Source organism: Hypanus sabinus, chromosome 29 (genome assembly GCF_030144855.1).
Source record: "Hypanus sabinus isolate sHypSab1 chromosome 29, sHypSab1.hap1, whole genome shotgun sequence".
Taxonomy (NCBI): Eukaryota; Metazoa; Chordata; class Chondrichthyes; order Myliobatiformes; family Dasyatidae; genus Hypanus; species Hypanus sabinus.
The window spans coordinates 10,982,817-10,997,787 of NC_082734.1; the positions used below are offsets into that span (position 1 = coordinate 10,982,817).

General features: G+C 48.1%; 1 protein-coding gene across 2 annotated transcripts in view; it reads left to right on the top strand.

Moving 5' to 3' along the window:
* The first annotated feature begins 4,441 nt into the window (after positions 1-4,441).
* The window catches only part of LOC132382975 (endoplasmic reticulum resident protein 27-like), a 25,657-nt gene continuing 15,127 nt past the window's right edge, over positions 4,442-14,971 (top strand). The window contains exons 1-5 of one of the 2 annotated variants that reach the window (XM_059953597.1): positions 4,442-4,662; positions 7,971-8,062; positions 10,940-11,077; positions 11,727-11,825; positions 14,260-14,385. In XM_059953597.1, coding sequence (XP_059809580.1) covers positions 4,554-4,662; positions 7,971-8,062; positions 10,940-11,077; positions 11,727-11,825; positions 14,260-14,385 — 564 coding nt within the window. In that variant the 5' untranslated portion in view covers positions 4,442-4,553. Of the gene's footprint in view, positions 4,663-7,970; positions 8,063-10,939; positions 11,078-11,726; positions 11,847-14,259; positions 14,386-14,971 lie in introns of both variants that reach the window. The other variant, XM_059953596.1, reaches the window with a different exon arrangement.

Here is a 14,971-nt window from a genome sequence, read left to right on the forward strand (position 1 = left end):
GTCTATGAAAATGAATAAACAGTCAACATTTTTCATCAGGTCTCGGCCGGAAAAGTCGACTGCTTATTCCTCCCTGGGGGCTGACCTGCTGAATTCCTCCGGCATTTTGTGTGTGTGTGTTACATTGGAAGTTTGCCTGGTTGAGGGGCGTTGGTAAAGAGAGACCGGGGAAGCTGGGATCGTTCTCCCAGGAGCAATGAGAATTCAGGAATAACAACAGGAAGAGTCAGAAGTACGCAGCAAGCCAGGCAGCATCCGTGGAGGAAGAACGAAAGGTTAATGTTTCATTTTGGTGAGCTTTCATGAGAAGATAAATGTTTTTGTGGCAGAGTTGGGGGTAGGGGAGGGGTGGCACTGCTGGCTGGCGGTTCCAGAGACCCGGTTGAATCCCGGCCTTCGGCACTGACTGTGTGGAGTTTGCACGACCACGTGGGTTTTCCCCTTTCTCCCCTGTCCTGAAAATGGCTGACAGACAATCTGTCTACCTATCTACTTAAGTAATTAATTTCATTTAGAGATTCAACACAGAACAGTTCTTTCAGTCCCTAAGAGCCATACTTCCCAGCAACCCCTGATTTTAACCCTAGCCTGTTGATGGGACAATTTTCAATGACTGATTAACCTACTAACTAGTATATGACAATAGACAATAGGTGTAGATGTAGGCCATTTGGCCCTTCGAGCCAGCACCGCCGTTCACTGTGATCATGGCTGATCATCCACAATCAGTACCCTGTTCCTGCCCTCTCCCCATATCCCTTGACCCCGCTATCTATGAGAGCTCTATCTAACTCTTTCTTGAAAGCATCCAGAGACTTGGCCCCCACTGCCTTCTGAGGCAGAGCATTCCACAGATCCACAACTCTCTGGGTGAAAAAAATATGGCAGATAACCGGAGAACCCAGAGAAAACCTACACATTCCACACAGAGGTTGTACAAACTCCTTACAGGTGACGTTGGAATTGAACTCTGAACTCTGATGCCCCAAGCTGTAATAGTGTCGCGCTAGCCGCTACATCACCATGGCACCCGTGGTTAATGGATTTGGGCTCTTGTACATTACATCTAATGTTGTGGGGGGGGGGGGGGGTAAGAGAATCTGATAAACAATGAGCCGGACAGCATACCTCAATGTAAAATTAAATATAAGAAAATGTATCAAACTGAGTTAGTTCATCATAATCATTATGTGCCATGTCATATGACATCATCATTATGTGCTGTGTCTTATGACATGGGTGACCACGGTCTTTCCATGACCATGATTGTTCTTGGCAAATGTTTCTACAGAAGTGGTTTGCCATTGCCTTTCTCTGGGCAGTGTCTTTACAAGATGGGTGACCCCAGCCGATATCAATACCCATGAAGATCGAGAGGAGCACAAGCTCCGCTGGCCATCGGTGAAAGTCACTGGGCAAGTGAGCACACGACATGCAAGAGAATTCCCAGAAGCGTGGTTTTCCACAAACAATTCTGTAAACGAACATGTAGACCTCGTTTCTATTTATGAGCCGATGCGGGCAAAATTCCAGACTACAACGCACGAAGTTCGCCACTCAGTCAATCAACGACGGGAGTTCCTTCCCACACCACAAGTGAGTTTCCAAAATGGCATCCAATCAGCTGACCGATAAGTATGTAAAGGCAACACATCACACTGACCATCTCTCATCGCATGGTGACAAAGTGTTTGCAAGTAAGATTGCCACGACCAGAGGACAACTCAACTCAACCATCATCAATACTCTTCGGAGACTGTCCGCCTGGCGTCAGTGGTTGCGTAGCCAGGATTTGTGACATGCACCGGCTGCTCGTACGACTGTCCACCACCTGCTCCCATGGTATCACGCAGCCCTGATCGGGGGGCTAAGCAGGTGATACACCTTGACTAAGGGTGACCTGTAGGCTAGTGGATGGAAGGAGCACCTTACACCTCCTTTGGTAGAGACGTATCTCACCCCAACACCCTTTGCATCAGTTATTGATCTATCAAAGTGGGCTGGGGCTGGTTCAAGGCGAGGGGTGCATCCAAATACAGCTCCCCCCCACCAGAGGGATGGAGATGCAGTTTCATCTTTCTCCCTCAGAACCAGTGTTGTACCTGATGTGAAACCTGTTGTTTTATGGCAGCAATACTGAGATAAAACTAAAGGAGATAAAACTACTATAAATTACAAAATAAACAGAATAAAAAGGAATAATGAGGTTGTGCTCATGGATTCAGAAACCTGGTGGCTGAGAGGAAGAAGCTCTTTCTGAATTATAGAGTGTAGGTCTTCAGGCTTCTGTTCCTCCCTGATGGTAGCAGCAAGAAAGGGGCATGTCCAAGATGGTGGGGGTCCTTTGTGATGGATGCCACCTACTTGAGGCATGGCCTCTTGAAGATGACCTCGATGGCGGGGAGCGTTGTGCCCGTGATGGAGCTTGGGAGAGTCCATAACCCTCTGTGGCCTCCTGCGATCCCTGCGCACTGGAGCGTCCAAACATGGTGGTGATGCAACCAGTTCGACTGCTCTCCGCTGTACATCTATAGAAACTTGCACGGGTCTTTGGTGCCAAATCTCCTCAGGCTCTGGATGCAACTGAGCCACTAGCATGCCTTCTCTGTGATTGCACTGCTCGGATGTGGCGTGCAAAGAGAACTCAAGCAGTGTCCCATAGTTTACAGGGCACGGTGGTGAATGAAACTCGTTCTAAGTCCCGGATCACTAGACCAAAGTCTTGGTCAAATTGAACAGAAGCTGTACTGGAAGAGGGGGTGGGGAGGGACATGAATCATATCATGTAGGTTTAATTTAGGTCAATTAAAGTCACAGTGGACCATTGAGGCTGATTTATACTTCCGCGTAGGCTCTACGCCGTAGCCTACGCAAGTGGCCTGCCACGTTGCGAGCATTTATACCTGAGTGTTGGTGTGTCTGCGTCACTCTGCAATTCACTGCCAAAACACTAGATGGCGGTGGGGTTTCCATGCCACTGTGTTGAGTTTCTTCGTGTTCGTATGCACCTATTTTCGGACTTCCTCAGTTAACCTCTCCTCGATTTGGTCCATTTTCCAACTCACGTCCTTCTCTCTTCTCTCACAATTCGAAAATGGCGGAGGAGAAGAAGCAACCGGAAACCCGATGCTACCAAGCGGACCAATCACAGTTGTTGCGGTCTGCGTCGCTGTGACACGTACTTACCTTTTTGGGGAGGTGCGTGTCAGGCTACGGCGTAGGGTACGCAGCTACGCTGTACCTACGGCGTAGATTCGACGCAGAAGTATAAATTGGCCTTTCGACCACTGTCAAGTACTATCTGAATATCAGTTTGTGTGCATGTGTGTGTGTGTGTCTGTGTGTGACTGTTGTCCATCATCTGTATTTCTGCCTGTCTCCCATTTCAGAGTCATGCACACGTGTGTGAGTTTATATTTTATTTGTTGAGATACAGCTGTGGAATCGGCCCTTCCAGACCGCTCAACAATCCCCCGATTTAATCACAGGACAATTAACAATGACCAACTAACCTATGACTTTAGCTTGTGGGAGGAAACTGGAGCACCCAGAGGAAACCCACGTACAAGGAGTATACAAATTTCTTACAGGCAGAGGTGGGAATTGTACTGCGTGTGTGCGTGTGTGTCTGCCATTACCTCTGTCTCTGTCAGAGTCACATATTCTGAACTGAGTGGGTGCTCACTGTGGGAAATCTCCAGAGTTTGTCAGACTGTGGAAGGGGAGGATGGTTCCACTGGGAACCTAAGAAGGGTATTACGGATGAATTAGAGGAGAGAGGAGGAGGAGAAATTTTCACTTAGGTGACGAGTTGTTGCAATGCAGGTCACGCTGTCTAATGGTGCAGTGGAAACAAGTTCAAGAAGAACTTCCAAAAATGGAATTGGATTCGTAGTTGCAGGGGAAAATCTGCAGGACCCTGGGGGAAAGGTGGGGCAAGACTGACTAATTGGGATTCTTTAAAAAAAGTCCTGGCATAGACATGATGCCTGAATAACTCTCTGTGTCTATAGTTCTAAATATCATCATCGTACATTGCTAACTTTAAAGCAGATAAACAAACCGATCAATATTTATTTATGTATATCAATATTTCTTGCTGCGCACACTGAGGGATTCTCAGCATAATCCGGCCTGGATCAGGAGCTGGACTGGACTGGAGCTGGATCAGAATTGGGATTCCAGTCAGGAATGGGACTTGGACTGAACTCAGTCAGCGCTCTGCTGGGCCACGTCAGCCCTTTGTCTCAATCTCGGGGCCCACAGTTTCTGTCTTAATTCGAGGTTCTCACCATCCTGATGTTTTATCGCCGCTCAGTCTCAGGCATTTGAAATAAAACTCAACAAATGAGTGTTGTAACACAGTGTTGTGTACGCTGCCAGTGAGAACCAGCCCGTCACCTGCCTGGCTCCCACATCTGCTCCAAGGTCAAGGTTTCTTTGTGTGTCAGCATTATAATTCAGCCACGCATCAGGTGGAGAGCTCGGGAGGCCACAGCTAACGTCTTGCTTGTGTGTGAGTGTGTGTGTTTGTGTTGTGTGAGCCACTGAAAATGACCTCCCGCTCCCTGTTCCTCTTCATTCTACTCTCCCTCAGGGCTGGAGGTGACTTCCCCACCCAGGACGCTGGCCAGCAGGGAGAGGAACAGCCTCCTCCAGCAGGTAGGAGTCAAACAGATCGACATCGCTAGAGTCTCTCAGCCATTCCACTCCAGGCCATGCTCTGAATGACTTCAACTCCCCGGGGCTCCCGTCCTCAAAGTTCTGAAAGCGGTGATGCAGGTAAACAGGGTGGAGAAAAAGCTTTATGGCACGCTTGGCTTCATTAATTAGGGCTCTGAAACAAGAGTTGGAGCGTCATGTCACAACTCTGTGGGACGTTGGTATAACTGCTCTTGGAGTTTTGTGCATGATTCTGGTCACCTGCTACAGGAAGAATGCCACCGAGCTGGAAAGGGTGCGAACTGCCTGAGTAGCACTGGGGCTGGGTGCCTAGACTAGACTCCAGACCTGTCTCGAACCACCCCCAAACCCCGAATCTATTCTGTGAATTAGACCAGAGAAAAAACCCCAAGGTTGGCATTCATTATGCAGGGCCTGGAGTTGGTAGTTTATTATACAGAGCCTGGGGCTGGTAGTTCATTATACAGAGCCCGGGGCTGGTAGTTCATTATACAGAGCCTGGGGCTGGTAGTTCATTATACAGGGCCCAGGGCTGGTAGTTCATTATACAGAGCCCAGGGCCGGTAGTTCATTATACAGGGCCCGGGGCCGGTAGTTCATTATACAGGGTCTGGAAGAACAATATTCAGGACCTTGGGCTGCTAATTCATTATACAGAGCCCAGGACAAACAGCTCCGGAACAAAAGGCCCAGGAGACTGCTGGAATCTTAAGCATCTCATGAGATACGGGCGGCATGATAGCATAGTGGTTAATTCAATTCCTGTCGCCGACTGTAAGGAGCTTGTGTGTTCCCCCTGTGTCCGCGTGGGTTTCCTCCGGGTGCTCTGGTTTCCTCCCACAGTCCAAAGACATCCCAGTCGGTAGGTTAATTGGTCATTGTAAATTGTCCCGTGATTAGTCTGGGATTAAACCGGGGGGTTGCTGGGCAGCGTGGATTGAAGGGCTGGAAGGGCCTATTCCGTGCTGTATCTCAATAATTAATAACCAAACTGCTGGAGGAACTCGGCTGCTCAGGCAGCATCGATGGAGGGAAATGGACAGTCTAATTTTCCATTCCCACCACTGACCCTACTACTTATTGCGTCAACCTCCTGGTACAAGACTAGTCACAATATTCAGTACACAACGCTCACTGCCCTGTTTGATTATTTCATTTCATGGGGTAAAGGCCTGCTGTTCATTAACACAATAACCAAGAGCCAAAAACTGAAGAGTTCATTATGTTTAGCACAGGGCCAGAACGGACATTTCATTGTTGAGGTACAGGGCCCAGGACTCAGGACTGATTATTCATTGCTCAGAGTACAGGGCCCAGGGCTGATTATTCATTGTGCAGCGTACAGGGCCCAGGGCTGATTATTCATTGCTCAGAGTACAGGGCCCAGGACTGATTATTCATTGCTCCGGGTACAGGGCCCAGGGCTGATTATTCATTGCTCCGGGTACAGGGCCCAGGGCTGATTATTCATTGCTCCGGGTACAGGGCCCAGGGCTGATTATTCATTGCTCCGGGTACAGGGCCCAGGGCTGATTATTCATTGTGCAGCGTACAGGGCCCAGGGCTGATTATTCATTGCTCAGAGTACAGGGCCCAGGACTGATTATTCATTGCTCCGGGTACAGGGCCCAGGGCTGATTATTCATTGCTCCGGGTACAGGGCCCAGGGCTGATTATTCATTGTGCAGCGTACAGGGCCCAGGGCTGATTATTCATTGTGCAGCGTACAGGACCCAGGGCTGATTATTCATTGTGCAGCGTACAGGGCCCAGGGCTGATTATTCATTGTGCAGCGTACAGGGCCCAGGGCTGATTATTCATTGTGCAGCGTACAGGACCCAGGGCTGATTATTCATTGTGCAGCGTACAGGGCCCAGGGCTGATTATTCATTGTGCAGCGTACAGGGCCCAGGGCTGATTATTCATCACAAACAAGAGAAAATCTGCAGATGCTGGAAATTCAAACAACACACACAAGATGCTGGTGGAACTCAGCAGGCCAGGCAGCATCTACGGAACAAAGTACAGTCGCTGTTTCGGGCCGAAACCCCATGGCAGGACTGGAGACAAAAAGAATGAGAGGTGGGGGAGCCTCTCCCCTCCCCCACCTTTCAAATATAATGTTTTCACTATGTGCCTCCTTCTAGAACAATCTAACTCTCAGTCTATACTCTGTAGTGCTGTCCAACCCAGAGTAGAATGGCAGAAACCCTGTGCCTGAAGAGCACGTGTTATTGCTTTGGAAATAAGCTGAGCAGAACATGAGAAATGAAAGACCAAGGCGAGGCTAACAGCTCAAGAGCTACATTGCACGACTACTTAAAACAACAGCAGCTTAAAATATCACAACGGTGTGAAGTTATTATCAGTACTGAGGGAGTGTCTCACTGTCAGAGGGACAGTACTGCGGGAGTGTCACACTGTCAGAGGGACAGTACTGAGGGAGTGTCACACTGTCAGAGGGACAGTACTGAGGGAGTGTCTCACTGTCAGAGGGACAGTACTGAGGGAGTGTCTCACTGTCAGAGGGACAGTACTGCGGGAGTGTCACACCGTCAGAGGGACAGTACTGAGGGAGTGTCTCACTGTCAGAGGGACGGTACTGAGGGAGTGTCTCACTGTCAGAGGGACAGTACTGCGGGAGTGTCACACCGTCAGAGGGACAGTACTGAGGGAGTGTCACACTGTCAGAGGGTCAGTACTGAGGGAGTGTCACACCGTCAGAGGGACAGTACTGAGGGAGTGTCTCACTGTCAGAGGGACGGTACTGAGGGAGTGTCTCACTGTCAGAGGGTCAGTACTGAGGGAGTATCACACTGTCAGAGGGAGGGCACTGCATTGCTGCCCGGTCTGTCTTCCAGGAGGATTTTGGTGCATGCTGATGTCTTCCATGCCTTGTTTGTGCTCCCAGCGGACCTGCAGTGCTAACATGTCTGGGGATCAGAGGTTAGTGAGGAAGGTCGTCTCTCCTCTAGCCCAGACTGTGGTGAGTAGACACCCACTCTCAGCCACTCATCACATAAATAATTCCAGCTGCCCTTCCACCGCCTGCTTGAAGCTGTTGGAGTCAGTAATGTAAACCAACCTCAACCCCATCACCACTTCCCCTCAACTTCCACACGCTTCAGTATGTGATTCCACTTTGAGGAATGGATTCTCCCTCAATCAGAGGCTTCCTCCCCTCCTGAAATATCCTCTGCTGCTGAGGGACTGCCTGGTTTTTGACGGGTTTTCTGGGGGAGGTCGCCTGCATCCGCGCCCGGAGTCACTGGGAGTTTGTTTTACAGATGAGGCGCAATCGGTGCGAGTGCTGAATGACGTGCCTGGTGCTGAAGCCTTTATCCGGACCGCCCCGGTTACTGTCGTCGGGTTTCTCAAGGTAGGAGAGCGGCTGCGGCTCAGAGCTCGGGCCTACCACCTCCACATACTCCCCACAAAGACAACACAACTCCCATATACTCCCCCACCCCCCTCTCACACACACACACACACCACAGTCTACACTCACACACACAAAACACAACTCCACACACACAAAACACTCCACACACACACACCACAGTCTACACTCATACACACAAAACACAACTCCACACACACCCACACACACACAAAACACAACTCCCCACACACACACACACACACACACACACACACACACACAAAACACAACTACACACACACATGCAAAACACAACTCCACACACACACACACACCACAATCTCCACACACACACAAAACACAACTCCACACACACACACACCACAATCTCCACACGCACAAAACACAACTCCACACACACACACACCACAATCTCCCCACACACACAACACACACACACAAAACACACACACACACACACATGCAAAACACAACTCCACACACACACACACACCACAATCTCCACACACACACACAAAACACAACTCCACACACACACACACACACACCACAATCTCCACACGCACAAAACACAACTCCACACACACACACACCACAATCTCCACACGAACAAAACACAACTCCACACACACCACAATCTCCCCACACACACACAACACACACACACAAAACACACACACACACACACACACACACACACACACACTCTCTGTCACCCTGTACCTCATTGGCATGTTAAGTATTTCACAATCACATACAATCATTTTTTTCTGGTTTCTGATGTTGACAATGTGGAGTTTGTGATGATTTGTCCGCAGATTTTAGATATGGCTTATTTATACTGTTTTTATTGAAGAAATTATCGTTCTCACTGGTCATTACAAATCAGAGGGATCATTGTTGGGTAGGAGGTACAGGAGTCTGAGGACCCATACTCAACGATTCAGAAACTGCTTTTACCCCTCCTGTATCAGATTTCTGAATGATCTATGAACAGCCAACAATACCTCATTTTTCTTTTGCGCATAATTGATTTGCTTTTGTAATTTATGGTAATTTTATGTCTTCACTGCTCTGCTGCTGCAAAACAACAAATTTCACGTCACGTAAGCCGTTGATAAATCATCTGACCCTGAAGCTGGAGTATCCTGTACATTGGGAAGAGCAACACACGCAAAATGCTGGAGGATCTCGGCAGGTCTGGCAGCATCTATGGAGAGGAATAAACAGTCGTCGTTTCGGGCCGAGACTCCCCACCAGTCCTGATAAAGGATCTCAGTCTGAAATGTCAACTGTATATTCTTTACTACAGATGCTGCCTGACCTGCTGAAGTTCCTCCAGCATTTTGTGTGTGTTACTCTGGATTTCCAGCATCTGTAGAATCCCTTGTATCTATAGAATGATAACTTACACTCTGTGGCCGCTTTATTGTGTACCTCCTGTACCTACTAAAGCAGCCACTGAGAGTATGTTCATGGGCTTCTGCAGCTGTAGCCCATCCACTTCAAGGTTTGTCATGTTGTGCATTCAGAAATGCTCTTCTGCACACCACTGTTGTAACGTGTGGCTGCTTTCCTGTCAGCTTGAACCAGTCTGGCCATTCTCCTCTGACCTCTCTCATTGATAAGGCGTTTTTGCCCACTGGATGTTTTTCACACTGTTTTCTGTAAACTCTAGAGATTGTTGTGAGTGAAAATCCCAGGAGATCGGCAGTTTCTGAGATACTCAAACCACCCCGTCTGGCACCAACAATCATTCCACAGTCAAAGTCACATGGATCACATTTCTTCCCCATTCTGATGTTTGGTCTGAACAACAACTGAACCTCATGACCATGTCATGCATTGAGTTGCCACATGATTGGCTGATTAGATATTTGCATTAATGAGCAGGTGTACTTAATAAAGTGGTAACTGATTGTATTTTTTCAGCTTCTTTAAAATACTTGCATGGCCCTCAGTCCCATGCTTTGGGGAGGTTGGGCTTGACCCTGGATGTTGCGTCTTAGTTGTGATACACAAGCCAGAGCACAAGGCCAGGACAGTACAATATGGGGAGGCTGCTATTGCGCATGTGGCAAGCTCCCCCTCTCTGATGAATCCAAAGGAGCGGCAGGGACCGATACAGTTTGGCACCAGCAGTGTCGCAGGAGTCGCTGGTCAGCGTAGATCTCAGCGCAGGGTCTCCAGCTCCGGATTTTTCCTCGGGGTTTTCTCCCGAAGGCTCCCCCATGAACGGGCATAGCCACAAGGCAGCGGAGGTTTGAGATCAAGAGTTTTCCTCCCCTCATAGATGAGATGCCCACCACGGCCGATGAGCCCCGTCTGCCGGAAGCGACTGGTGTTAAGGTGCCAGTAACCCACCTTTGCCCCTTCGCCTGTCGGCAGAAACAGTTCTGCCGGCCTTGGTAGCTAAGCCACACGTGAAGGCCAGGAGCTGGACTTGTTGTCAGAGGCCATTTGAGACGCACACCATCAGAAGCTTTTAATAGGTGGTGGGAGCTTATCCCCATTACCACCCCACCCCTCCTCCTGGCTACGACAAGCTTAATATAATTAATTAATTAGCAATACAGCTCGGAGTAGGCCTATCTGCCCCTTCAAGCCATGCCTACCAGCAACCCCACAACCCCGATTAACCCTAACCTAATCACGGGACAGTTTATAATGATCAATTAACCTAGCTGAGCTGTAATAGTGTTGTGCTAATGCTATGTTACCATTGCATCCCACAGTAAGGTACTGCAGTTTGGGGAGAAGGGGGCAGATTGATCAGGACTCCCGCTTCTGCTTGCTGACACTCTGGGTTCATTGCCTCTTGCCACTTTTCTTCATGCCCCTTCCCCACGCCAGGATCAGAACTCCTTGGAGGCAAAGGCTTTTGGCGATGTGGCTCGGAAACTGAGAAGATTACCTTTTGCCGTAACTTACAACGCAACCCTTTGGGAGAAGTTTAACATCAGCAGGAACACCATTACCCTTTTCAAAAAGGTAAGGTCAAGCCAGCTTCTGTAAATTTACAGTTGTGCGTTAATTCGCCACGTGAGCTGTGTACCATGTCTCCCCAGCCCACTCCATTACTCAATCCATAATCCCAACAATCTTCCCTCTTTGCTAATTCCCTCTGGGATCGAGTCCCACACCCTCCAAGAAAAGAAAGTTCTACTGACCTGCCTAGAAGAAGCGTCTCGGCCCAGAACATCGAACAAGAAGCTTATTCATTTCCATAGATGCTGCTGAGTCCCTCCAGCACTTGTGTGTGTCGCTTTGGATTTCCAGCATCTGCAGACTTTCTCACGTTTATGTTCCACCGATCTGCCAAGAGTTTCACCCACCTCAACTCGGAACCAATTCCTCGATGTATAGACTGGCTTTCATGGTCTCGGCATAATTTTGTTTTGCTGTTTGTCTGTCCTCTTTGTTTATATAGAGTTTTCATAAATTCCGTTGTATTTCTTTGTTGTCCTGTAAATGTTTGCAAGAAAGTTAATCTTATGGTAGTAATATAGTGTCATAAATGTAGCTTGATAATAAATTTACTTTCTTACAATTCACATGCCAACGCCCCTCTCAATCTGCTCTTTATTGCTTAAGAATGCAGCACCTGCAGTTTCTCCTGTCTTCTCTTTATTCCTGTCAGTTCGATGAAGGGCGCGCTGACTACGCCTTCGAGGAAGGTCACCTGAAGCCGAACGTCACGAAGATTATTTACTTCCTGCAACACAATGAACTCCACCTGGTGACTGAGTACAATCCTACGGTAACGTACGCTGCCGCAGAGTGGGCGCGGGGGGGACTCGGTGGTGAATGTCAGGCCCAGTGATAGAGCAGTCCACTCCTGGAGAGCCTAGTGAGCTGGAGAACGAGTCCACGTCCAAACTCAAACTCAACTCTTAACACGAGAGGACTGAGAATGCGGGTGACCACAGATCCTTTGCAAAGAGAGAGTGGTTCCCAAGGGAATATGGGGATAATCGAGGAGGTTAGGAGTTTTAGCAGGTCGATGATCTTCCTCAGCCTTATTGAACTTGTGGTCAATGCCTTTATTACTGAATCGTTGTTCCTTTCCAGCGCATTGGGTGGCAACCTTGTCGTTTCTTTAGCATTTCTGTCTGTTTTTCACAAGCTCATCCCAGCATTGATGGAAAGCGGACAAGGAGCAGGCTGGATTTAATCCCGGGTCCACGGAAGCCACTATACCACCAGCTGGCTAAAAAGTTACTGGATTAATTCCATCATCGGTCCAGAGATGAGAGGCCACGTCTCTCACTAAATTTGTTAATTAAGCCTCTATATTGCCAATGGTGTGGGCGGAACTGAGTAGGTTGTTACAAAACTCCTGATTCATGGTGTTCCATGAGCTTGGGTATCTTCTGCCCTAACCCAATCTGGCCCACAGAAGAAAAGAGGGAGAGCGGAATAGGAAAGGGCATCTCTGCTCCAACTTTCGTTATGAATACCTTTCAAAGTGAGGCCTTCTACCCCAGAATTCACCTCCTCTTCCGGTTGCCCCGTTTTAGGATGTGGAAGCTTTACAGAGGGTGCTGAGGATTAGAAAGCATCTCGTATGAGTAAAATCTGAGTGAGGAAGGGCTCTTCTCTTTGGAATGGAGGGGTATTGATAAGATAATAAGAGGCATTAACAGAGTGGGCAGCCTGCACCTTTTTCCCAGGGTGGGAGCAGATAATACAAAACATAATTTGAAGGTGACTGGGGGAATGTAAGAGGCAGGTTTTTGTACGCTGAGAGTGGTAAACACGCGGAACATGCTGCTAGTGATAGTGGTAGAGGCAGATACACTAGGGAGTTTTAAGAGACTCGTAGATAGGCACATGATTGATATAGGGCTATATGGGAGGGAAGGGTTAGATTGATCCAGGAGTAGATTAAACACCATGGGCCAAGGGGCCTGTACTGTCCTGTGTATTGTGGTACTGTGTAAAAGTCTCAGGCACATGTAGACGTTTACCCAATACTGTATTTGTCAATGTGGAGCAGAGAGGTGAGTTTGTAAATTGGCTGGCGAAAAGGATGTTGGGAATGGCGAGGGTGGAGCGCCATGGGAAGGGTGCGGGACGGGTGGCAGAGAAGGAGTGCCAGGGCGGGAGGTGTCATGTGTGCAGACACACCCAGCCCTGAGACACCAGGGAAGGCCGTTTGATTCCAAACAATTGGTTTATCGATCATTACAGAATGTCTCTCTGGTGCTTCCAACTCCCTCTCCTCTTCCCATCTGTTTTCCCCAACCATGATTCCCCCCTTCCTGTCCCCTTCCCACTCTCGGTCCACAATAGAGACCCAGATCAGAATCGGGTTCATCATCACTCACATATGTCAAGAAATTTGATTTTTGCGCAGTACTGTATGTTATGTGGCCGTTCCCCAGAGCTCTCATTCTTTTGAAGATGTATCCCCCTCCTTTTTAATTACTTCCAATGATTTAGCCTCCAAAAACCTCCTCGGTTAGAGTTCCCGAGATTCATCACCCTCTATAAGAAAGAATTTTTACACACCTCGGTTGTAATAGACCACCTCTTGACCTTGTTGCCGGATCACCCCGTTCAAGAACCTCCCACTACTGGGAGCATGGCAACATCCCCCTTGTCATGACTCCTGCAGATCACCCTCATCCGTCCAATACATAGACACCTTCATCTTTCCAAATTCCAGGGAATACATGGATTCCTTAGACCAATGGTCAACAGGACTATGTTAACGCTCAAACAACAAAGGCAAGATTTTCTTTTGTTTACCTTATCTGACTGCATTCACTACAAAAAGGCTGCCATCTTCTTCCCCACAAATCCCCTCTCACCCTCTGTGTGCACGCCCATAACAAGGGAGGTGTACATCCCAGCTAACTGTTTACATGGCCCAAATGAACAGAACTCAACAACTAGGTGAAATAACAATTCAGCATGAACTTAATGGGCTGAATGGCCTGTTTCTTTGCTGTAGTGCTTTGTGACTCCATGTCTATAATATAGACCTAGCCTTTTTGTTACTCCTGTTTGGACACCCCTCTAATCATGGGAATTAGCGTAGAGAACTGGACAGCCTCCAGAAAGCTGTCAGATCAAGAGTCCAGGACCGTCGTCCTGTGGGTGAACAAATTACGTAAAGGACTCTGCACAAGATACTTTGGAAGATTATTGCATTTGTTTCTTCTCAGCATGCAGGCCAGATCTTTGGGTCGGGGATTCCTACTCAGCTCCTTCTGCTTGTCGGCAAGACATCGAAAGAGTATCAGCCTCTGCTCGAGAAGTTCAAAGGTGTCGCCCCTGAGTTTCGGGGGGAGGTAAGTCCCAGGTAGTTTGTAAGCAGCTGTCTGGGTACGTCTTTGGTGTGTTGCATTTATTGGTTGAACGCTGGTGATGTCAATGGTTTGCTCTTTGGGAAGTTGGGTGGAATTTCGGGTGTTGATGAAGCACGGCCTGGAAACTGCAAGCAGGTGTATCATTGCTGATTTAACTGGCCTGGGAACTCACACTCACTCCTCAAACACACTTTATTTACTTGTGCACAACCCCTGTCACCACACTGTTCTGAAGCCTGAACTTAGAAAATGGTTCTTTGCTGTAGTGCTTTGTGACTCCATGTCTATAATATAGACCTAGCCTTTTTGTTATTCCTGATTAGACACCCATCTAATCATGGAAATTAGCGTAGAGAACTGGACAGAGTTAGGTAAGCATAGACAGCAAAATCACTTTAATATCAGAGACCGTATACAACCTGAAGTTCTTATTCTTCACAGACATTCATGAAACAGAAAGAGAGAGAGAAAAAAATCAAAGAATGAATGACAGAAAAATGTTAGAACCCCAAAGAAATTACATTTTTATACAGAATTGACTAACAGTTGTGGATATTGACCATTTGAT